The following is a 27003-nucleotide window of genomic DNA, read 5'->3' on the forward strand; positions in this document are numbered from 1 at the left end:
ATTCATCCCTAAAGCAATTGATGACACAATTCATTAAGGTTTAAAGGATAACTAGTAAAGCAGCTACAGAAAACTTAAACTTTATTTAAAAAAATAAACAAGGCATCTCCAGACAAAAAATTTATTCCCAGGCGTGTTGCTAGTTATCCAAAGTATTAGGGTATATCTCACAAAAACCTGCCAAGAACACACCTGGGTCATATTTCATCTCTGAATCTAAAGATGTACTGAACCAAGGACCATTTCCTCATTAAGCACATTTTTAAGCAACAAACACTCGAAATGTAAAAAAAACTAGACAAAGTTATGTATGCATTTGCAGTGGCAATGTTTTTGAATTTACAGGACTTTTTTTTTTAATGAAATGTGCATGAATGCATCGATTACAATAAGATCAACAACTTGTAGTTAAAAAATGCACAAGGTGAATTGTCATTTTATGCCAAGTTTAAGGTGAAGAAAACAATTTAACACTAGCTGTAAACCGTTTCTATCTCAGAATTCGTACTTTTTCTAATAATTTTGAGGAAAAAAATCTGAATTGGAAGAAATAAACTCAGAATTCGGACTTTTTTCAGCCATTTCAAATTTACATCTCACAAATATTTGTTGTTGTTATTGTCTTCACCACAAAATAAAACGAACATAAGGTAAATGCGACTTTCTGACCTGCAATTGAAACCCCTTTTTTTTTTTTTTTTTTTTGCAATTCTGAGTCTTTATATCACCTCAACTCATTTTTACTTTAATTTTTTCATCCTGTGGTGGAAACAAGATTCCATAAGTACCACACTGAACTAAATTCGAAATAACAGGGTAAGGTATAATATTTCTTTTAACTGATTCCAGGCAAAGAGCAGCATATCTAAACAAAGAATTCATTTGGCAGGTTATATAATAATTTGTCCATATACTCAGCCTCTATGTTAAGACAATGTATTAAAAACTAGTCAGACCAACTTCAACTGAGACCAATCTATGTTTTTATGTCTTAATGTAAAAAATCAGATGACTAACTTTAAAGACTAGTCTAAACCTTTTTTGCAACTGGACCCAGGTATCTAACTAACCAGTGGCTGTGTTAGGACACCCCAAAAGGGTTTCTCAATCAGCGCTAATGGGAGAAGGGCACACATAACTGGACTCTTCATCACCACCATCTGTCACAGGTCAGTGCGAGCTATTTAGGGGGGAATATCTGACCCGTGCTGAGCTATGTGCGTAGGCCTCTGGAATGCTGGAGAAACGGGACAATCTTGTCTTGTAAAGTGGAAGAAAGAGGAGGTGGAGTTTTGATCGGCTGCCTTTCTTCACGAGAGAGCGTTTCTTCTCTTCACAGTAGTTAAATCTAAAGACAAACACAGATCCAGCGAGCGGACGACAGGCGAGAGGGGTCTGGACAGCAGCTGCAGGCGTGTCGTGGGTGTGAAGGCAAAGGTCAAAGGTCAAATGTTACGATTGGCTAAATGTGAATCCTCCTGAAGGCCCTGGACACAGCCTGACAAAACAGCCTACGGTAGACACACTCTGAACAACTGAGTCTCTGTGTTCGGTAAAACTGGAGGAGCGATTCAGAAACATTCTCGGCATGATGTGCACACAGGCCTTTGAGAAGGTCTGACATTTGCCATGTTACGCAATGAGTTCGGAGTCAAAGCAGTCTAATCCCTGAGATATAGAGGGACAAATCTAAAGCCTGTTTACATGATAAGGACTCATCCTGTATGCATAAAGCAGAGATCTGAGACAAAACAGGCACATATCTCATGACACTAGATCCATGGTGTCAGATGTACATCACAGATCGGATGTAAATAGCATGCAGCACAGATGTGTTTCTTTTGTGCTTGGACAAATCTTACAAAACCAGTCAAGAACATGTTCAGGTCATATTTCACTCCTCAGAAAAAAAAGGAATTATAATTTACTAAAAGAAAATAAAACCTACTAAATAAACCTAATAATATTACAGTAATACAATTAAATGTAATCACTCCTGAAAAATTTGGTAAGTATATCTAAAAATTTTAAAGTAGATTTTTTTTTTAAATAATCATATTACAACAGCGAAATATAACGTAAATCACTACTGAGAAATTTGCAAAGTAAAAATAAATAAATAAAAATTTCCAAAGGTAAAACATTCCAGTACTGCAAACAAATCTTATTGGTCCTACAAATATGCCTCCTTTTTTTATGAGACCCGTTCAGTGTTTTAAGGCATTACTCACCAGAAATAAGTGGTTAGTACATTCCTACAGGTGACAGGTGTTCAAGTTTGGGAATTTTCCCATCCCATTCGTCCTCTTCTCATCATCATCATCATCATTCATCATCATTCACTGTCCTCATTCTACTAACCCCGTCAATAAGAGAATAAACGCCCCCCCCCCCCCAAAATTAAACAACTTTCAAGATGGAGAGACACAGCCGTCCATCGCAAGAAGGTTTAATTGAAGCCAGCTTGGTGCGTAGACACGTTTATTACGTAACAGTTAGACTGCCAGCCTCACAAATAGACCATAATAAAGCTCAGCTTTGCACAGCTGAACTCCAAAACGCAATTCAAACACCAATCCTGCAACAACTGTGATGAAACTGTAGTCGAAGCTCTGTTTAAGAGCTTAGCTTAAATATGTGCTAACCGCACTTAGACTCATAATAAGGAAATCAGCTGTGCCTGCAAAACCTTGGGAAAAAAATACTTAATATGAGTCTGAGTTGGTGAAATGAAATGCAGCCAGCGAGATTTATACGAAATCCTGCAATTTTCTAAAGGCACAATTAAAACCTGTTGGGTTCTCATTAATTCAAACTAAGTATATTAGCACTCCGAGTCTTGAAAACGCATTTAAATAGTTGGAAGTTAAGCAGCCTTGGAAAACTTCATATTATGCTTCAACAAAAATAATAAGGGTGTAATCATACTTTTGGCACATTATTTGTCAATTTTCTACACTTTTGACTGAAATATATTGACTTTAAATCTTGAAAAATAAAATTTCTTCAACTGTTTCATGTTTATTAAAGAATGTGTCACATTTACTCAAATAAAGACCTGACCGTGACCTTGACTGACCTTAAAGTGAAAAACATTTACTGTGAAGAGGTTTGGTGTCTCTGTGTGTGATGACGATAGCTAGCAGCCAATTAACAGATTTATAAAAATAAAATAAAAATAAAAAAGTCATAATAAAAATATATTTACTAACGATGATCCATTTATTTGTATTTATCTTTTTATTTATAAAATAATTGTATTTTAATAAAAATAAAAATCAAATAAAATGAGTAATTAAATAAACAAAATAATACAAAAATGAAAAAAAAAAAATACAAAATCAAAGAAATGTATCAAATATTCTCAAACAAAGCCAAATGATAGCGACACCAAATAATTTGTAATTATGTAAAAAGTGAAATTTCTGATTTTCAAACATTCTGTTTGAGAGACAAATCAACAGAGAATAGAATGCCTGACAAATGTCACCTTTAACACTATAGCAAAAGGGGGGAAAAGACATTAATTCATTACAATAAAAGTTTCAACAACAACAAAATTTCTAGTTTTATTTTACATTTTCTTTAAAAACTTCACAGAGACGTTACTTGAAGAATCCATGTGTGTTAACACAACAAGTCACTGACCATAAGTTGTGAAGGACAAATCATTTACACAACTTTACCTCAGAGCAGATCAGCTTCAACAGTCCTCCCCAAACACTTCTTCTACCTTTTCTGGGCTTTTACGGTCCAAATAAGACAGTAACAATCAGGATCCAGTCTCATCCATGTGTGTGCAGTGAACACAGACTCTTCTCTCTGTTCACTCTCCCTCTAGTGACTGATAACAAAAAGGCTTTTTGGTATCCAGGCTGGAGGAGTTAGCTCTTTTTCACACACCATCTCTGTCAGCGCCTCTCCAATCCCATCTCCCCGTCATCACACTTTTCTTGCCCAACCATCCCAAAAATGCTGTGGGAAGGGCCCCGGCCAAATATGGGGAGGCCATGTAAACAAGGCCTCGGCTCTGTCTCCTGACTCCCCTCCAGTCTTTCAAGCTCAACCCCAAGAGTCAGAGCCACCACAAAGACACTGACGGACAGAGGGATTGTTTTTACAGTCGTAACGCCTGTCCTCACCTTTCACTTGTTTAATGTTGACTTGCCACTGTGTTTGGATGGTTACTGAATGTTGCAATTCTATGTCAATTCTAATATCTTCATGGACTCAATCGGCTTTTGTAATCAACATTAAGAGTATAGGTTAAAATGTATGTGAATTTCACATACAACTTATAATTAATATTACTGTTAGGTGATAGGGGGCAGTATGATTATTATTATTTTTTTAAAATAGACAATAATACCTTTGTTCAGCAAGGGTGAATTAAATTAAATCAAATCAAAAGTGACAGTAAAGTAACATTTATAATGTTTAGGAACATTCTTATTTTATTATATTTTAACTTTCTCTTCTTCAAAGAATCCTGAGAAGAAGAAAAACAAAACAGATACTGAAAATTCAGCTTTAACATCACTGGAAAATAAAATTAAATAAAATAAATCAGAGAGGAAACACTTATTTTAAATATTTATATATAATATAAATGTTTTGACTATATTTCTGATCAAATAAAAGCAGCCATTGTACAAAATAAAGCTGTTTTAAGCCGTTCTTAAAAAAAAAAAAAAAAGTCTTGCTAACTCCAAACTTTCAAATAGATATTATAGTTTGTAGATTAAAGTCATAGGAATTTTAGGCCAAAATTATTTAAAATTAAAAGTTAAAATGAATATATACTGTCTGTAATTTGTACAATATTTTTTATATTATAGATTAATACATTTTTAACTATGTTTAATCACTTCAGTAGTTTATATGTGTGTGTGTATATATAAGAAAATCAAAATCAAAAACTGAATTAATATTGACCTGCCAATAACAACATGCATAATAAGAATGCTATGCGAGAAGAGTATATATAAAAATATCAATGCTCACATTTCACAATCCCTTTCAAACCTTCCATTTCACTCAGAAACATCAAATTGTCAAAATTACATCTGTATGGACTTGCAGAACATATTAAATCTAACAATGGCTATTATAATAAACGTTCATGACAGCAAATTTGCCGTTGAAAACAAGACATGGAAAGCTATTTTGATGGCTTCCAGCCCAGCGCTGAGGCAGGCAAGTGTAGTGTGTGTGGTTTCTGAGGTGTACAAATATCAGTGGACCAGCAAAGATTGGCCTCGTTTTGCTCTAACCTTGCCAGCAGTTCCTGTTAAACAGTGAAGTGCTATCTGTGGTCGAGGCACGAAGCAGATAAGACATCAATTACTGAGCTATTAACATCCAAGAAGAGATAAAGCATTATTATCTTAAAATACTGCCCTCTCATTTGTGGGCTACTCTAATTATGGGGCTCGGTACAGATTGAGTGAGTTTTAAGATAGTGGTTTACTTCTCTAGTACTGTAAGAAAAAAAAAACATTGTAAAGCTTTCTTTTTTTTTTAAGTATATAAGATGCATTAATATCATTCACCCAAAAATTGATATTTTTCATCATTAAAAACTCTGACACTTTCTTCAGTAGAAAACACAAAAGAGAAGGATTTCCAAGGTGCTCTTGTCTATACTACAAACACAGATGATGGTTTACAATATATTATAAATCAACCTCCAAAATTCCAAATCTTCTGAAGTCATGAAATAGTTTTTTGTGTGAGAAAATGAAATGTCTCATTTGCACTTGTGTGCACTGAGGCAGGACGCAGGGTTTGACATCAGCAGTCCCAAACATCATTTCCAGAGCATCTCATGCGAAGAACATTTTCAATTTCAGCCTGTCCCTCAAACAAAGCTACAGTACAGCTATTACTAGCTTTGTAAAACTATGAATTTAGAAAACTTGGACTAGAGCACAAGTCACACAAATGTAACTTTTGGAACTGAAACAAGACATTACAGTTTTCATGCACTGATATATATATATATATATATATATATATATATATATTGTTGCTTCCATATAGAAAGCATCCAATATGCACATTTTAGCTTTCATTTTATTACACTTTGTAAATGTAAATTACAATACATATTTAAAGAAATATGTATTCAAAGACCAATCCTTGCAGTTTTATTACAATCTTTATTCTTCATTTTATTTTATTGTTTATATATCATTTGCCTGATTTATTTATCATTTATTTAGATATTAATAATAGATTTATTTATTTAACATATTGTTAATTTTTTTTTCATTCTTTTTTTTCTGGCTTTGTGTCATATTTTCTGATTACTACGTGGTAAAAAGAAATATCTAAAAAGTTGTAAAATCCGTTTACTCTTAAATGAATTTTGAACCAGGTTTTATCCAATGTTCAGATTCTGGTTTTAGACATGAACGCAAATTAGCACATATTGAATTAGACAGTGCATAATTTGCATATTTAAACATTACATTTGAGAAAACTTGTAAAACAGCTCATTTGTCTTGAAGTATACTGTGATTAATCAACTGAGAAAGCATGGTGATTATTTTAGCCTATTTACCAGTTGTGTTTTAAAATAAATGTATGAATGAATAAACAAACAAACATTTGTTCATTCGTTCAAACTAATTAATAACCTCTTCTTTCATTGTATTGAAACAAGCAATCGTGAATATCATGCAAAAAAGACAAAAAAGGAAAAAAAATGATGTGGGAGAACTATTTCTTTATGAATATGGGAATTTGCTGCACGCCACAATTACACATTAATCATTTCCACTGTGTAAAATACTTCAGACTTTAGCAAATGAAACATTAATAGCTGTTTAATCAAGCATAGAGTCAGCGAAGGAAGGATCGTCAATGATGATGCGAGTTCACTGTTCTTGGTCTATCAGTCGTTCTCTCCTCTGACAATGTCATTCAGTCCTTCAGTCTCTGCAGACGGGACGCATGATCTCCAGCACAAAGGCATAATGTCTGGCTGCTTATCATGTCTCTGGAGTCAGTCCTCTGGTTGCAGTCACTCAGCGGAGATGTTTTACCATGAAAGGCATCTAAATTAATTTGCAAATGTGCCCTTTCCAGACTGAAGACTGATTCTGCTCTGCATGTAGGGGTGGGCACTCAATGAGCAGCAAATTATAGAGCAGCTTATTAGAATGATTTCTGAAGGATCATGTGACACTGAAGACTGGAGGAATGATGCTGAAAATTCAGCTTTGATCACAGGAATAAATTACATTTTAAAATATATGAAAATGGAAAACAGTATATATATTATTTCACAATATTACTGTTTTACCATATTTTTAATCAAATAAATGCAGCCTCTGTGAGCATAAGAGACTTATTTCAAAACATTTCATGACCCCAAATCTTTGAATGATAAATATGTAGGCATCTTATAAAGAGGCATAAAACACTGCCAGGGGGCAGTTTGGGTTCTTGCCTCTTGACCAGAGATTTGGATTAGTTTACACTCTTTTTAAAGGTGGCAGCTAAGAGCCTCCTATTACTGCCTTCACTATTTAAAGCAGGGACTGGTCAAAAGGGGTGGCAGACTTTATAGGCCGTCATCTCAAATGTCTTCAACAGAACAGAGTAGAATTTAAATGTGTGCTAAACTGACTGGAGCTCCTAAAATTTGACCCTCAGGGATATTAAAAACAACACGACCATACAGTCTCGACAGTTTTAAAAGTATTTTTTGGATTGCAGTAATCAAAACATACTTGTGTCGAACAGATAACATAAACACGCCGCATGGGTGTTTTCTAAGACAAAATAATTTATAGCTGTAGCCGTTTTGGACATTGTGACTGGACAGGATTGGTCTGACTGTCTCCTCACAGCATGAATTGCACAATTCTCAGCCAACGCCTGGAATATTTCACTAAATGCCACTGGAAGCTGACGAGCGAAGGGCTCGGGACGCCGGGTGCTGTGGAGTGACTGTGGTCAGATGCCCACAGGGAAACTGGGCTCTGTGGGATGTTTTCTATTCAATATTGGGACCGTACCAGCCTCCAGACCACTTCCAGACAACCCACAGTCACAAAATAAAACAAAACAATCACAAAATCTGGTTAAAATCACCATTTTTGATCTGATTTATAGGTGGTGGTGACCAGATTAAACTGCTCTCCAAACAAACAATATGTAACCACTGCAGCACCGAGTATGATTTCTTGATGTACTACCATTAAAAAGTTTGGGGTTAGTAAGATTATTTAATGTTCTTATGCTCATCAAGGCTGAATTTATTTGACCAAAAATACAGTAAAAACAGTTATATTGTTAAATATAATTACCATTAGAAATAACTATTCTCTATCTTAAGATATTTTGAAATGTCTTTTATTCCTGTGATATCAAAGCTGAATTATCAGCATCATAACTCGTGTCTTTAGTGTCACATGATTCTTCAGAAATCATTCTAATATGCAGATTTGCTGCTCAAGAAACATTTCTTATTATTATTAATGTTAAAAACATTAGATTTTTTGGGAAACCATGATACGCTACCAATCAAACGTTTGGGGAAGAAAGATTTATATGATTTTTTACGATTAATAATAAGCAAGCACCAATTTTGACAGTATGAATCGGTCAATAAATTGCAGTAATTTCTTCAGGCATTACAAATGGTTGGTACATTCTACGAGCGCCTGAATCTTGCACAGTACTGGTAGTCAAAATCTAGAAAGTTGGAGAATACCTTGTTATTTATGTCACAAATCAGTTAAAACGGTATATAAACTAAAGCATATGCAGTACTTCCACCCAAACCTCAACAGAATTGCATACATGTCCTCCTTGCATTCCTCACCCTGACTTTCCCTCTCCAGAGAGCTGACCCACCAAATGAGGAGGTCTCAAAAAAGGACAACAAATCACATGTCTGAGGACCAGAAGCAGACCACAACTTAAAATAAGGAGGCACACATTTAGACCACATGGGTGTGAGGACAATTCCAGTTCCTCGACTCGACCTCTGTGATCAGCACTACAAACTCATCTGATTAAATCAGTCTCTGTCGCGCCACAAACACAGATTATCAGACACATGTACACAAACAGCCCTGTCACACAACTCTAGTGAATGCTGATGATTTGATGTCGGACCGATGGATGACCCGAACACAAACTCTTCAGTATGTGAACACTGAGTGGCCACCATTAGTTAATAAAGGAATAAGCAAAGCTAGTGAGCTGTCTAATGAAGCTTCAGCTTCACTCACCCTCCACTGAATCTTCACAGCGCTGGTTGAAGTTCTCGTAAGAATCCCAGCGAATCAGAGGATCCTGGGTATTGTAGTCCACAGAAACACTGGGGCCGTTCTCAAGGTGGTCCATTCCTATGACAGAACATCCACACTCAGAAGCTGCAGGGCTCAGTTTATGCTCTATTTACAAAATTGCAGTGATTTATTTAATAGCTGAACATGAATGACATTGAAAAGAGTTCTTACCTTGGATTTTTTCTGGGCCGAAAGAAAAGACAAATTCCACTTTTCCATATTCAGGAAATCTGTCATCTGAAAAAAGAAATGGACTTATCGAGCCAGTGTCCTCAATACAACTGATTTGATTCAAACAAACAAACACAAGAACACATGAAACCAACCAAACATAGTCTGAGATGGCAGAGGATATTCATATTTCTGACTATATAATACCAAACGAAATCCAGCGTACCTTTAAATGTTTCATCGAGCTCATCTTTGCCGAAGACGATGCCCAGATCATGGACAGCACAGGTGTGAAACTGCACTCTGAAGATGACATCACGGGATGGGCTGCGGAAGCGCTTGTGGTAACACTTGAGCTGTGGATGACAGGAGAAACCACACGTCACATTACAGCATCAGGTGAAACGCTAAAACAAATGACACACTATTACTAACTAAAAAAATGCTGCTTTTCAACCAGATAGAAGAAGGTCATACCAGTAGAAGCTTGGAGCATTTCAGTTACAAACAACCATACATGTTCCAGGTCAATCACAAGTTAAGTTGAGTTTAATTAATAGTAACGTTGATTAGGATCATTTTGACATTAATAATAGTGATAAATCAATCGATTACATGTATACATACATAAATAGATCATAAACATTTAAATAATGAAAACAACAACAATAATCAAAATATATTATTATTAACAAATAACAGTTATACATAAAAATTATTATTAATAACAATGGAGAGTTATAAATGAATCAAATACATATACACATACATAAATGGTTAATACAAAAATTAGAAATAATTTATAAAACAATAATAAATAATTAAAGAACATTTTGGAGGATTTCATAAAAAAAATTGTTAGCAATCGCATCCAAAGTAAAAAAAATAAATAACAATACTTGTGTGTTTTTGTGTTTAGTGTATATTTATTAAGTATACATTAACACACACACACACACACACACAGACGCACACACACCCACACACATACAGCATATAATTTGAAAATATTTACATGTAAATATTTATATTTGTATAAATTATATCATATATATTTAATATATAAACGTAACATTTTTCTTAAATCTATACATACATGCATGTTTGTGTATTTATATATTCATAACAAATATACACAGCGCATACGCAACAAAAACTTTTATTTTGGATGCGATTAAACATTTGACAGCACTACTAAATAATAAATAAATTAACAAATAAATACATATTTGCAGAAACCTTCCTACAAATGTAGGAACACTTTAAAAGATTTACAAATGGAAATGTGCAACTGATAATTGTGACCCTGGAGCACAAAACAAGTCTGAAGTCACTGGGGTATATTTGTAGCAACAGCCAAAAATACATTGCATGGGTCAGAATTATATATATATATATTTTATGCCAAAAATCATTAGGATATTAAGTAAAGATCATGTTCCATGAAGACATTTTGTAAACTTCATATTAAAACTGAATTTTTAATTAGTAATATGCATTACTAAGAATTTAATTTGGACAACTTTAAAGAGTTTTTTTTTTTTTTGGTGCACACTCAGATTCCAGATTTTCAAAGAGTTGTATATCTGCCACATATTGTCCTATCCACACCATACATCAATGGAAAGCCCATTTATTCAGCTTTCAGATGATGTATAAATCTCAATTTCGAAAAAAAAATATCCTTATGACTGGTTTTGTGGTCCAGGGTCACAATTTTTATTTTTATAAATAATTCCTGTGAGTGGAGTTTGCTTCACTTAAACTTAACCACAATTTATGCTTCTTTGTTTTCAGCTGAGGGATGAGCTGAACGACTTTCAGTGGTAATCGTGCTGTCAGTAGATCTTAACTTGTACTGAACCCAGAACATTCCTTTTAGAGCATGGCAAATCATTCAAATGTAATAACGCATCAACACACACATATTCAGAACAGAAACTTCTATTCATGGGCCTGGAACGGATTGTTTGAGAGGTTTTGGATGCTGGTCGCCTCGCCTTCCCATGGTGCAGCAGAGCCAGAGATGTCAGAGTAGTGAAAGTATGTAAAACAACAGAGCCTCTCCAAAACCCAGACAAGGACATAAAAATGTCCTCACTGGCCACTGAGGAAACTGTAGGCCTCTTTCTGTTGCCCAAAATAACTATAATTAACCTACTTAACTTGGGGCAGATGGACAAAAAAAATGTACAGCTTTTCAATTCGGAGAGTAAAACAAAACAAACACAACCGAATTGAGGAAGATGGGGGCTGGCAGAGCATCCTGCGGTTTTGCCAAACTGCAGCAGAGGCTCAGCCGCACACATGGGGGGTCCGCCTCGGGAAAACACTTTTCAGTGAGTCACACTTAACAAAATGAAGCTTTTAAAAACAAGCCATTTCTCTGAGAATACAAAAAAAAAAAAAAACTAAAATCATGATGGAGATGAAGCAAGAGGGATGCACGCATACAGAACTGAATATTGATAAATATTGCAATCTATAAGTATTTTCAGTTATCTCAAACATTTGAATCTCTTTGTTCCTCAAGGGAAGCTTTTTTATGCTAGGCGTATATATTGATCTACAATATGCTTTGGCAGAAGTGCAGTGCAATGTTGTGGTTCGTGATCAGATTAGAGTCCTTTATAGATCAGCTCTGATTGATTTTGCTTACTAAGGACTTCTGAAATTGAGCCAATCAAAGAAAAGCCCCTCTACAAGCACAGCATTATGGCAGATGATAAAGCACTCTGCTCTTTTTTGGCTTTCTCTTCCAAAAAGCTTTCTGAGATAAAATGCAAATAAATCCATGCAGAGAAAAGTGGCTCTCGTCAGGAACAAAGGTATGATGGATGCCCCTCTAGACATCCTGCTTTATTATTGGCATGTTGCTCTGAGAAATGCCCATAAATGGAGGAAGAACTTGTGCCAAGCTGTTTCCCCCAGTTTATGTGGTCTTAATTCAACTCTGAACAGATCAGATTTTACTCAAAATCAAAGAAAACAATAAGAAATTAAATTTTATGTTTGACAATTTCAGGACCAGTAGGATTTGTTTACATTGTGACATTGATATCACAATAATTAAGCACACACACACAGTATATAGACGGTTTCATCGGGCGCACGCGCCTGGACCTAAGTAAACTTCCGGTCTGTGTTGTGTATATCGGTCTGGCTGCAGTGCCTTCTACAAACGCAGTTAAAGTCAAGGTGATGAGTAGACTGAAGTTGGGGTCAAGTGGTTGTGCTGTGGGATGTGTTTCCCATACATTTATTTATTTTTGGAGACTCGCCACAATTTTAAAACTGATCGATTTTCAAAAAGGCTGTTGAAACCGTCTATATATATATATATATATATATATATATATATATATATATATATATATATATATATATATATATATATATATATATATATATATATATATATATATATTATAATATATATTATAATATATATAATAATTAGTCACAATTAATCACATCCAAAATAAAAGTGTTTGTGTACATAATATATGTCTGTGTACTGTGTATATTTATTATGTATATATAAATAAACACACATGCTTGTATATATTTAAGAAAAATATGTTGTTTATATTAAATATTAAATATATTTATATATAATATGAATTATATGAATATAAATATATACATGTTAATACAAAAAAAAAATATATATATATATATATATACTGTATGTGTGTGTATTTATATAAACATTATAAATATAAACTGCACACATACATAGATTCCATAAACAAAAACCTTTATTTTGTATATGATTAATCATGATAAATAGTATATATGTATGTATATATATATATATATATATATATATATATATATATATATATATACACAATAATATAATTAATTGATAATAATAAACAATAAACTGAAAGATTTATTAAAACGTATTAAAATGTCATAAAATATTTCAGATCCATACGTCCCTAAAATAGACTTCATTGTCCCTATAAAAAAAATATTTTTTTTTTTTACTTGGGTTTTTTGACAGGTTTTGTGAGATTCATTCTTACCAGGATGTCTCCTTTCAGAAGCAGGCCAGGTTCAATGGTGATGCAGATACTGGTCTGACTGTCTCCTTGGACGTTACTGTAAACATCAGTCAGACACAAGTTAATCACAAAAAACCCACACTAAACATAAACATAGGCCTAAACTTAACAATGCATGGCTGCCAAACTTTGTATTGGCGTTTAACAAAAAGGGTCATCTCTACCGATAACAACACAGCTGCAGTCTGAGAACTGCATGCTCTCAGACTGCAGCTGTGTTGTTATCGGTAGAGATGACCCTTTTTGTTAAACGTATGGGAAGAGCACATGTGGGCTCCTCTGAGTGTGTGTGATTCAGAACTGCCACCCCCACACAACCCCCCCCCAGACACAGAAGGCCGCTGGGATTGGACGTCTTAAAGGCTGGGCTACACGCCAGGGAAGCATGAGCAATACCGTGTAGGAAAACATGGGGTGTTTCTTACTAGATCCCAGATGTGTAGACGGGCTGCATAGCCTGGTAGATCTTGAGGAAAGGGCGGCAACCTGAAAAACCATGAGAGAAAGTGAAAGAGAACAAAGGCAGCGTTACTAGAGCTCTAGAAGTGGAGTATCTAAAGGGCTCATCACGTCTTTCTTTTGGAGTAAAAACTGTCTCTATAAGTCTCTCAGATCCTGTTTAATCCCAGTATTACCATCCTTCTCTGAAGATACACAAGGCAAGACTGTCATTATAATGTTTACAGAATGTACATGTAGCTCAAATGTACTTCCTAAGAATACATGTGATCGGATTTTGAAAGGAGAGTGTATGAGATATCATAACTACATGCATAATTTATTTAAGCTGACCTTCTATTAATTAACTGAACTGAACTTGTTGAGATCACTCAAACTTAAGACTATGAATTTACTGTATATAGTTGTGATTGGATGGTGTTCTTAATGGGAATGGTTATAAAATTTTGAAAGGTGGTTGATTACGAAAAATCATAACTTCAACCACTTAACCATGGTTTACAGTGAATTTACAACAGCTATGAGGCGTTTGTTAACCACCTTAGTGGTTATAAATTCACTGTAAACCACAGCTTCATGGGGCTAATTGCTTTTATAAAACGGATATTCCATATACTTAGTAAAGTTTCACAGAATAAAACAGAGCAAATAAAGTGTAAAGATATAAAAAAATAAAATAAAATAAAAAAAACAGTATTTTTCCACCAAACAATGTAGCTCCTCAGAAACAGTTGCGGTTCCAACAAAGTGGTTGCCAAGCAACACACAGAAGTAAACAAAGGTCTATGTTTGTAGAGTAATTTACAACAGCTTCAAACGAGGCTCAACCAATCAGAATCAAGAATAATGTAACTTTTAAAGGTGAGTATATTGTTAAATATTTGATATTACGTTGTTGTTTTAGACCCCACTGAATTATATTGTATTGACAAAAAAAAAAACTTTCTTCTAAATATCTTGATGATTTGCAGGAAAAAATAATATATTGTAATTATTTTTGGGTGAACTATGCCTTTAAAATAATAAGATAATTTATCGTTATGATTTCATGAATCAGTCAAATCGATCCAATGTTGTTGCTCTTTATCCATAATTTTATTATTATTATTTTGACTTATTTTATATATTTTTTTTATTTTTTAATCAGCTGACTACTTGGAAACCTTTACATACCACTGATTTGAGAATCAAGCTGCACGTCTGTCTAGGGAGGATGGATTCATTTACACTACAAATGTGATACGGTCACGTGTGTTTCTGACTTCCTCTGATTCTGGTTTCAATGATCAGATCACAAAACATTCTGGACCGCATCTACACCTGTATTTAGCCTTGACCTCTTGTGATCGGATCACCCGAGACGTGTGTAATAGAGCAGCATGTTGTCAGTCTGACATGGAGGCGTCAAAAGCAGCGGGAGTCGAGACGAACCCTTGAAACCTGCCTTCAACACCTCCGGCAGTCGCTGACAAACGGCCAACAGTCAGAGCATGTCAGCTCACCTCCTTTGGACTCAAAGTTTGGGATCCCGTGCATGATGACGTGGTGCAGAAACAGGGGCTTGTTGTTGATCTTGATGCGGCCGGAGAGCAGACCGCTGAAATACTGTACATACCTGCAGCGAAACAAAAGATGATCACAAAATAACAATAATTAAAGCGATCACAAAGATAAATGTATGATGGCATTCCCAAAAGTGCATGTTTTCATGTCCTAGGCTTTGAGATCATCTTTTGCTTTCTCTGATAAAAACTTTTTTTTTTAATAAAATACAAAACCATAAAAAAAATACACACACATTTTAACATATTAAATATGCATATCTAAAAACTGTATATAAAATATAATATAACTATAATAAGTAGTTATATTATAGATTAGTTTGTTCATAATGCCATTAGCATTAATTAATAAACTAAAAAATATGTTTAAAGAACTTATGAATCTAGGTTGATGTTAATTTCTAAATATATTTAATAAAAATTTACAATAAGTAATAACATAATAATATTAATATATAATAAACTTCACAATAAATTCTTTATTTGCTAGCATTTACAGTATTAAGGCATTAATGCATGAACTTACAATACTTTACAGTATTTATTATTATAGGTTAATGTTGATTTATGCATATACTGATACACTTTTTAAAATTTAACGTTGTATAAATTAACATAAGCTAATGTTAACAATTTGAACCATATTGTAATATTTTACCATGAACAGTATATGCTTACAAAAATAAATGTATCAAGAAAAATTATAAATAATATTTACTGTATTTTTACTGTTTTTATGTAAGCAACCATTTTCAACAGCGTTTTCGTTTAGCTTCATAAAACCTCCATAAAATCTTGAGATTTATTTGAGAGAAATCAGTTTAAAAGACACAAATGCACCTATTGCACAGTATGAGTGTGTGAGAGGTCTAAGGTTTCAAGCAAAAGTCAAATTCATGAAAGTCATTTTAAACATAACATACTACCTAAACTGTGGTGAAGACCATTTAGGGTCATGAGACGTTTTGATCTGCAGTTGTTTCCAATCCCTCAGCACAGATATTAGATTTTATAAACAGGAAAAGGCATAGTTTTTCTTGAAGGTTGAGGCCGTGTCCCAGGAGAGGGACAGTGACCAGCATTTCTGTATCTTCCTGGCTGAATGCCCGAGGGCTGGTTTCCCATGAACATTCAGTTGTTCCTGGGCCCCTCTATTCCAGAAGAGCAGAACGGCAGAAATCATACGCTGCTTCTTTCCGACTGGAGCAAAGCTCTTACCATGACTCTGCCTTTCCATTTTCCATTAAGGGAGCGCAAGTATGTGCCCCGATGAAATCGAGTTTTAATGAAGCCTGAAGTGCCAGTCCTTCTATACACAGATGGAATGCCTGATTCTGTAAAAGGAGCACATCCATGGCCAAGTGTTCCCTTATGAGGCATTAATGGCTGCGTAGGGTTGTGTACTGAAGCACAAAGCGTATAAACACTTACATCAGCGCCTTTAGGTTTTAAACTGTACAATGGAGTTCAAAAATCTGTGAAACTACTAGTGAAAATGATTCTATTGTACATACTTTCCTTTAATATATAATTTCTTTCATTCACAATCAGCATTGCAATCTCGCATCAGTGGAAGCAAGAACATCTGACTGTCTAAGCAAAGAGCCATATGATCATTGCCACTTATTTTGCTTATTTGATTAGTGACCTAATAATAGTGCAGAGTATAAAATATTCCTTTTTGCACATAATTCACAATTATTGTTTAGAAATGTTTCAACTACCAAGTTTGGTCTTGATTTTGACTCCACTGTGTATGTAAAGCTAAACAGCAGGATAGATGACACTGGCGACCAATTATGTCCAATTATAACTCACTATAAACAATAACAACACAAACATGGCCTTCCAGTATCTCTCCAGCACATATTTGTGAAATTATCATTCTTTAGGAATTCTGACGTGCATATCTTCCACAACTAGTATGTGCGGATTTGAGCGTTTGAGAAATGAGGATGAATCTGGCAAAGTATAGGGTCAGTTTGATTTTTTAAATGTTTTTGAAAGAAGTCTCTTATGCTCACCAGTGCTGCATTTATTTGATCAAAAGTACAGTAAACATTTTTAAGTATTATTACAATTTTAAATATTTGTTGTGTTCAAATGTAATGTATACCTGTAATGCAAAGCTGAATTTTCAGCATCATTACTCCAGTCTTTAGTGTCACATGATCCTTCAGAAATCAATCTAATAGCTACTTAACAAACATTTCTACATTTTTTGTGGAAAAAAATTAAACATTCTTAATGATTCTTTGATGAATAGGCAGTTTAAAAGAACAGCATTTATTTTAAAACAGAAATTATAACGTTATAAATGTCTTTGTTATCATGATTGATCAATTAAATGTCAATAAATTCTTCACTTACCCCAATATTTTGAATCATACTATATGCCTGTATTAATGTACACCTTACTATTTTTGTTAGTAGTACAACAAATGTTGCAGTGAAGTTGTGTTGAGCTGCAACTGCAACAATAAGTTGAGCACATCTGATCTGAGACCAGTAGTAGTGAAAGATATGTAATTTGCTTGTACAATAGTGGCAGTCCCGAGGCGAGATCTGACATGAGGTGCTTAGAAAACCTTGGAGAGATTACGCAACATAAAGAAGTTTTACATTTAATGACATACCACACTGCCACAGGGAACGCTTAGTTAAACAGCATATAACCTAACTTGCCCTATCAAAACTACACAAGCATTGTTTGCACGTTTGGAGCAGTGTTATCAGGAGGGTGAAGCTCATAAATCTGAACAATGGCTGAAGCTGAATGCTCCCAATGAGGGTCAAACTCATAAAGCACAAAGATAAGAGGTCAGATGGGGAAAACAAAGCACCACTGACCTTCTCTGGGAGGGTTGACCCACAGGAAGCACTTTATCTTCATAAAAGCGCTTCATGGCGAACCTGTCCAGAGCCTGGTCTGCACTGCAGAGGCAAAGGAAACACACACATTATTGTAAACGCTTTGGTAATTTTGTCCAATACAAAACAAAAAAAAGCATATTCATAATAAGCATATTTGTCTTGTTTTCCAGGAAACATACTTAAATGTGCTTCTTGAATTTACTGGAAGCGTTTTATGAATTAATTAACTAATTTGTTACATTTATATAGCGCTTTACATGAAGGAGGGGGTGGGGGGGGTCTCCTCAACCACCACCAGTGTGCAGAATCCATATTGCCCCAGAATGCCCACCACACCCCAGCTTACTGATGGAGAGGAGACAGAGTGATGAAGCCAATCAGCAGATATGGGGTTAATTAGGCGGCCATGATGGTCAGAGGCCAATGGGCAAATTTGGCCAGGATGCCGGGGTTATACCCCACCTCTTTTTAATGACCACAGTGAGTCAGGACCTCGGTTTAATGTCTCATCTTGAAGGACGGTGAGTTTTACAGTATAGTGTCCCCATCACTACACTGGGGCGCTAGGACCCACACAGACCACAGGGTGAGCACCCCCTGCTGGCCTCACTAGCACCTCTTCCAGCAGCAACCTAGTTTTCTTAGGAGGTCTCCCATCCAGGTACTGACCAGGCTCAGCCCTGCTTAGCTTCAGTGGGAAACCGGTCTTGGGCTACAATGTGATATGTCTACTGGACACATATTTTTGTATCCATAAAAAATAGAATGAATAGACATGAATACACTTTTTGCATCAGGGATGAATTTGATAAGCACTTAATTTGAGTCTTGAGACAAATCTGCCTTTGTAAAGAGATGCAATTTTGAAGTGATTTTTCCCGCTGCCCCCCCCCCCCCGCTCACGTGTTGCCGTACGCATGGCCGGTCTTGTGATATGGGATTAAGGTCTTACATTTTTTTCTCAGAGGAGCATCTTTAATTCAATAAACACAGACAGTACTCTGTCTACACGTCTTACCTCGCTGATATGTTGCTGTAATGCATGTACGCAGCCACAACTACCCCTGTTCGACCTCGGTTTCCCTGCAGGATGAGAAGAAGATGGGATTATCAATGAATGCAATACATTATTTCATTCCTCCATTATTATTAACTCAACTTTTAAATGGTTATTCAATGGAAATCATATTAGTTTGATTTTATTATTACTTTATTATCATATTACTTTTTCCTTTTATATATGTTTCATGAAAAATGAAAAACATGAACAATTTACAGTTTATTTATTTATGTATTACTTTTTCCTTTTTATAATTAAAAGGATGCAAACAAAGCACACTTCTCAAGAATAAAGATTTAATTAGTTTACATTTCAATATAATAATTTTATAGTTTTTTTTTCTGTCCTAAAGACTTTTTTTTTGTTAGTTATTTGTAAAAACCTTTTTAAAGGAAGTGGAATCATCTTTTGTTGGGAAAACAGTAGCACAAATATTAGCAAGTGATAAATTATGAGATGTTTTGTGTGACTAATTAGTATTAAAACTCAAAAAAATGTAATTGTGTGGTGTGCAGTATGTATAATAATAATATCATAAGAATATCAAAAATAGTATTTATTATTTATATCATAGGAATGACACCATAAATTAATTATCGTTAAAATTATATAAAAAAAAACCCGTTAATTAAAATAAAATATGAAATTTTTTTAGTTAGTTTCCAAGGCAGTATTTCTATTTTTCAATTAGTTTAAACTGAAGCACTAAAATTACTAAAACAAAAACTGAAAAGAACAAAACTAAAACTGTAATTTCAGAAATAATAATAAAAACAAAATTAAATGTCTAGTAAAACCAACAAAAACACAAAATAAAATTTCTAAACTAAATTTGAAAATGTAAATGGAATATTTAAAAATAAAAACTCAAAGCACTAATAAATACTATAATGCTACAGTACATTATGTTCTAATACTAATGTAACACTGTTCCAGAGTTCAAAAGGTACTTCAAATGTAAATTTAAATGTAAATGTATGGATTTAGCAGACGCTGTTATCTAAAGCGACTTACAGTGCATTCAGGCTAATAATTTTGTTATAACATCATCTGTTCCCGGTGAATCGAACCCCCAACCTTGCGCTTACTTGCTTGCTAACGAAATGCTCTATCACTTGAGCTACAGGAACATTATGTCGAGGACACTTCAGAGCACAAATTACCATAACATCATGATACATCAGGTAAGCAAAGAAATTAAAACAAACTATTTCATGCATGCATGTATTGTGCTATGGTGCGACGAGAGAGTGAGCAGCACTGAGTTCATGGGTGTGCACATCACAGAGGACATCTCCTGGACTGACAACACTGCAGCACTGACCGAGAAAGCCCAGCAGTGTCTCTACTTCCTCCACAAACTGAGAAGAGCCAGAGGCCCGCCCCCCATCATGTGCACCTTCTACAGAGGCACCGTCGAGAGCATCCTGACGAGCTGCATCACTGTGTGGTGTGGAGCCTGCAATGCGTCCTGCCACAAGTCATTTCAACGATTAGTGAGAGCAGCTGAGAAGATCACTGGTGTCTCTCTGCCCTCCCTCCAGGACATTTATGGAACCTCATTCAACTACATCTTCATTCAGTTTAAATAAAGAACTGCTCTCTGAGCATTTTGTCACTTTAAATCAGTCTAAATCAGTCTTTACACTACAGTCATTTTATCTGCTTTTTTTTTTTTTTTTACAATTTTGATATGCCCTTATTTGTATAGTTGTATTTTATATTTAATCTGTATCTATCTGTATATTTATGCTCTACTGTTAGTAACAGAGTAACACAATTTCAATTCTCTGTATGTATGTGCTGTACATGTGGAAGAATTGACAATAAAGCTTGACTTGGCTTGACTTTGAGCCATTTTAAACACACATTTGTGTTCTTTCTGAATGAGTGAACATTTCCACCATCAAGACATCGCCTTGTGTTTCCCCTGTTCCAAAGGACAACACAAGTTGCCATAACAATGCAGTGTATATGGTTTCCTGTTAAAAGGCAGCATATTTGCATTTAAGACATTTCTGGCCCTTTATAAATTTACTGATTACTATATCTCTAGTCAGCACTGCACTTCTTAAAGCTCTCACATAGCGCTAGTAATGGGTAAGATACGTCTTGAGGGTGTGGAAATAGTCGGTCTGTTTGAAATCAGGTGGGAAAACAGTGAAAAGGACACTAGACCCATATCAGGAATGACCTGAGAGCCATTGAGAAGGAAACCCACAAACTCCACAAGAGGCTGTTTTTCTGACGTTTATACTCACGGACAGAATGCCTTTCATTAGCGAGGCACTTAACGATACCGCTATCCTCAAAAACAACAAGAAACATTTTACAATCTAACTTCAAAACGCCTTGAAATCATTCTAATGTTTGTAAGTGGTAACCAGCTATGTGACTTAACCAGATCAGAAGGATACATTCAAATGAATTATTTAAGAAAACAGATTTGCTTGAACCTCAATACAGGGTCAGGCAAAGGCTTTCAAAACAATGGGCAAGTATTAAACTATTTTAAGTAAAATCAGGCATGTTTTCTTACATAAAGACATTGCATCATAAATCAAACTGTCCAGATCAACATGACCTTTAATGACACCACACCGGCCCAGGTTATTAAGAGCTGCCTGAAAACGCCATCTACTGACCAATATGGCTGCTATTTACAGTAACTACAATGTGCAGATGTAAAAATTATTAAGCAAACATAAGACTGCGGCTCTGTTTCAAAACCTAGTGAGCTGTCCTGCTGGCTACTGCCTAGGGAACATCATACCTCTCATCAAGCCTCATAAGATTCAGATCACAATGGATTTCAATAGAGTTAGCATGCTGCTAAACTAACACCACAATATTTAAATAAACATTTAAAAAATCTTATTAGAACTCTAATTTACTTATCTTTACTGATCTTTTTTTGTATTAAATTAAATAAGTATGCTTACTATAAATACAATTTTTTATGTAAAATATATATTTACATAGATTATTGTCTGTAAATATTCAAAAAAATTATCAAATGTAAAATACAATACAATATGATATGATATGATATGATATGATATGATATGATATGATATGATATGATATGATATGATAGGATATGGTAGGATATGATAGGATATGATAGGATATGATATAATTATTTTATGATTTTTGGAGTAGCCCTCATATCAGTAGTGCACTTATACAATCTGTAAATCCCATCTGACTGCATGACATTGAGTTGTTTGTTGCTAGTGTTACCCAAAAAAAGATGTATCCCATTCCCAAAACAGAAAAAGCACAAATGAGACAGTACCTTATTGTGTAAGACAACCACATTGTGACTGTCAGTGCTCATCCAAGTGTCCATGGCTTTGCAGATGCTGCAGATCTTGTCCAGGGCTGGAGCATGATGGTCCGGCCAGCCAAAATCCAGCACCTTATGCAAACAAGCACACCAGAGTGAGAGTAAGAACAAAGGAACAAACATCTCCACATTAGATAACATTAAAAAGGGAAAGTAAATACTACTTACTTTGGGATTCAGCTTGGAGATATCATTGCGCTTTTCACTGAGGTTAAAGAGCTAAAAAAATAAAAAATAAATAAGTTAATACAAATAATACAACCAGAAATAAATATAAATATATATCTTATATACTGAAAATGAAAAAGTTTTAAATAAATTCTATGAATATAAAGGTTTGAATTAATTGTACTTTTTTTTCCCAAACTACTAATACACACATTTTTGTACTCACAGTTATTGAGCTTTTAGGTCTTACCAAGTAGTTGTCACCATGTTTGGAGCGTAGCATGGTGGCGACCTCCTTTATGTTAGCGCTGTAGCTCGGCTCTTCTACATTACTGGGGAAGCTCACAGAAATGATGCGCTCTGTGATGTAGAACAGGTCCACCTCATAGTTTTCCTCCATGGACTGGATCAAACTCAAGCTCCTTCAAAAACCAGAGGATCAGAGAATGGATAGAGAACTTCAGCATTTACAGTTCATGTCTACAACCTCCCAACATTCGCTCAAGCAAGTCTTGTGTCTCAGCACATGACATCACAAAATCATCACATTTTTCCCGAACAACACCTCACCCCAAACATGTCAGCGCTGAACAGTCTATTAAAGCATATCTGATCTTCAGTTTGGCTTGAATAAAATACAATGGGGAAAGATTGATTGCAGAGATAAACAAAGGAGATATTAAAATATTCAGCATTCCCTGTATGCAGCAAGGCAGACCAAAGAAATCTATTTGGTCACTGTTGAGGCGTAAGCCTGCCAAGGATGTAACCACAATCAGGACCCCCATCAGTGACCTCACTCTCTCCTCAGGTCTGGATTTCAAGGCAATCAGAGAGTAATAGAGCCATATTTTAATCTACAGGGCTTGGTTACAAAACCTAGTGAGATTTTTAAGGCGGCAGCATTTCAGTGTGCTCCCCAAAAAAAAAAAAAAGTTCAAAAGGATAGAATGCATGATGACAAGCTCTACTGCAAACGATATCTTAAAATAAAATAAAAGTATATATAACACACACACACACACACATATATACATATATATACATATACATATACATATATATATATATATACACATACACACACACACACCCACTGGCCACTTTATTAGGTACATCTTGCTAGTACAGTGTTGGACCAACTTTTGCTTTCAGAACTGCCTTAATTCTTCCTGGAATAGATTCAAGGTGTTGGAAACATTCCTCAGAGATTTTGGTCCATATTGACAGCACTGACATATAGATAGCATCACACAGTTGCTGCAGATTTGTCTGCTGCACATCCATGATGCGAATCTCCCGTTCCACCACATCCCAAAGATGCTCTGTTGGACTGAGATCTGGTGATTGTGGAGGCCATTTGAGTAAAGTAAACTCATTGTCATGTTCAAGAAACCAATCTGAGATGATTTGAGCTTTGTGACATGGTACATGGTCAGCAACAATACTCAGGAAGGCTGTGGTGTTTAAACGATGCTAATTTTCTTTGTGCCCAATTTGGACCCCTACCATCTGAATGTTGCAGCAGAAAAATCGAGACTCATCAGACCAGGCAAATGTTTTTCCAATCTTCTATTGACCAATTTTGGTGAGCCTGTGTGAATTGTAGCCTCCATTTCTCGTTCTTAGCTGACAGGAGTGGCACCTGGTGTGGTCTTCTGCTGCTGTAGCTCATCTGCTTAAGGGTTCGATGTGTTGTGTGTTCAGAGATGGTATAATGCATACCTTGGTTGTAACGAGTGGTTATTTGAGTTACTGTTGCCTTCCTATCATCTCTAACCAGTCTGCCCATTCTCCTCTGACCTCTAACATCAATAAGGCATTTGTCACACAACTGCCATTCACTGGATATTTTCTCTTTTTCGGACCATTCTCTGTAAACCCCAGAGATTGTTGTGTGTGGAAATCTCAGTAGATCAGCAGTTTTTGAAATACTCCGACCAGCCCATTTGGCACCAACAACCATTCCACGTTAAAAAAAACTTAAATCCCCTTTCTTCCCCATTCTGATGCTCGGGTCGAACTTCTCCACCACATCTAGATGCCTTAATGCATTGAGCTGCTGCCATGTGATTAGCTGATTAGCAATTTGTGTTACCAAGCAATTGAACAGGAGCACCTAATAAAGGGGCCGGTGAGTGTGTATACAGTGTGTGTGTGTGTGTGTGTGTGTGTGTGTGTGTGTATATATACACCTTTTGCTTTGATTACTGCTTTGCACACTCTTGGCATTCTCTTGATGAGCTTCATGAGGTAGTCACCTGAAATGGTCTTCCAACAGTCTTGAAGGAGTTCCCCGAGATGCTTAGCACTTGTTGGCTCTTTCGCCTTCTGTCTGCGGTCCAGCTGACCCCTAATCCATCTCGATTGGGTTCAGGTCCGGTGACTGTGGAGGCCAGGTCATCTGGCGCAGCACCCCATCACTCTCCTTCTTGGTCAAATGCCCTTACACAGCCTGGAGGTGTGTTTGGGGTCATTGTCCTGTTGAAAAATAAATGATGGTCCAACTAAACGCAAACCGGATGGAATAGCATGCCGCTGCAAGATGCTGTGGTAGCCATGCTGGTTCAGTAGGCCTTCGATTTTAAATAAATACGTGTCAACAGTGTCACCAGCAAAGCACCCCCACACCATCACACCTCCTCCTCCATGCTTCACGGTGGGAACCAGGCATGTAGAGTCCATCCGTTCACCTTTTCTGCGTCGCACAAAGACACTGTGATTGGAAGCAAAGATCTCAAGACCTCAGACCAAAGCACAGATTTTCACTGGTCTAATGTCCATTCCTTGTGTTCTTTAACCCAAACAAGTCTCTTCTGCTTGTTGCCTTTCTTTAGCAGTGGTTTCCTAGCAGATATATTATACCATGAAGGCCTGATTCACACAGTCTACTCTTAACAGTTTTTCTAGAGATGTGTCTGCTGCTAGAACTCCGTGTGCCATTGACCTGGTCTCTAATCTGAGCTGCTGTTAACCTGCGATTTCTGAGGCTGGTGACTCGGATGAACTTATCCTCTGCAGCAGAGGTGACTCTTGGTCTTCCTTTCCTGGGGTGGTCCGCATGTGAGCCAGTTTCTTTCTAGTGCTTGATGGTTTTTGTGACTGCACTTTGGGACACTTTCAAAGTTTTCCCAATTTTTCGGACTGACTGACCTTCATTTCTTAAAGTAATGATGGCCACTCGTTTTCCTGTACTTAGCTGTTTTTTTCTTCCCATAATACAAATTATATTCTAGCCTATTCAGTAGGACTATCAGCTCTGTATCCACCTGACTTCTGCACAACACAACTGATGGTCCCAACCCCATTTATAAGGCAAGAAATCACACTTATTAAACTGACAGGGCACACCTGTGAAGTGAAGACCATTTCAGGTGACTACCTCTTGAAGCTCATCAAGAGAATGCCAAGAGTGTGCAAAGCATTAATCAAAGCAAAAAGTGTCTACTTTGAAGAACCTACAATATGACATATTTTCAGTTGTTTCATACTTTTTTATGTAATGTATATAATTCCACATGTGTTAATTCATAGTTTTGATGCCTTCAGTGTGACTCTACAATTTTCATAGTCATGAAAATAAAGAAAAGAGAAGGTGTCTCCAAACTTTTTTGTCTGTACTGTATATACACACACACACACAGTACTGTGCAAAAGTTTTAGGCCACTAGTATTTTCCTCAACAACAACAACAAAAAAAGGTTTTAAGTCTGTTATTTATATCTTTTGCGTTAGTGTGTCAGTAGTAAATATCGGTTTACATTTCCAAACATTATTTTTGCCAATTAAATGTAATAATCTGGTGAGATTTTTGTTTGCACAAGGAGTCTGACAACATCCAGTGCTCCACACAGAGATCTGATCTCATCCTCATCAGTCTGTCTGGAATAACATGAAGAAACAGAACGAACTGAGACGGACTCAATCCAGAAGAACTGTGACAATGTCTCCAAAATGCTTCAAGAAACCTATCTGCAAA

At 35.7% G+C, this 27003-nt stretch overlaps 1 protein-coding gene across 13 annotated transcripts in view; it reads right to left on the reverse strand.

The window, feature by feature from the left end:
• LOC132095506 (tensin-1-like) overlaps nt 1–27003 on the reverse strand; it is a 244394-nt gene that overhangs the window by 40118 nt on the left and 177273 nt on the right. For all 13 annotated transcript variants that reach the window (XM_059500569.1, XM_059500564.1, XM_059500573.1 and 10 more), the window contains 11 exons: nt 23275–23446; nt 23025–23075; nt 22806–22928; nt 19466–19530; nt 18424–18507; nt 15514–15626; nt 13978–14038; nt 13514–13589; nt 9706–9835; nt 9480–9545; nt 9249–9365 (listed from right to left, as the gene is read on the reverse strand). In XM_059500569.1, the coding sequence (XP_059356552.1) occupies nt 9249–9365; nt 9480–9545; nt 9706–9835; nt 13514–13589; nt 13978–14038; nt 15514–15626; nt 18424–18507; nt 19466–19530; nt 22806–22928; nt 23025–23075; nt 23275–23446 (1058 nt within the window). The remainder of the gene's footprint in view (nt 1–9248; nt 9366–9479; nt 9546–9705; nt 9836–13513; nt 13590–13977; nt 14039–15513; nt 15627–18423; nt 18508–19465; nt 19531–22805; nt 22929–23024; nt 23076–23274; nt 23447–27003) is intronic.

This window comes from Carassius carassius, chromosome 19, assembly GCF_963082965.1.
Source record: "Carassius carassius chromosome 19, fCarCar2.1, whole genome shotgun sequence".
Classification (NCBI taxonomy): Eukaryota; Metazoa; Chordata; class Actinopteri; order Cypriniformes; family Cyprinidae; genus Carassius; species Carassius carassius.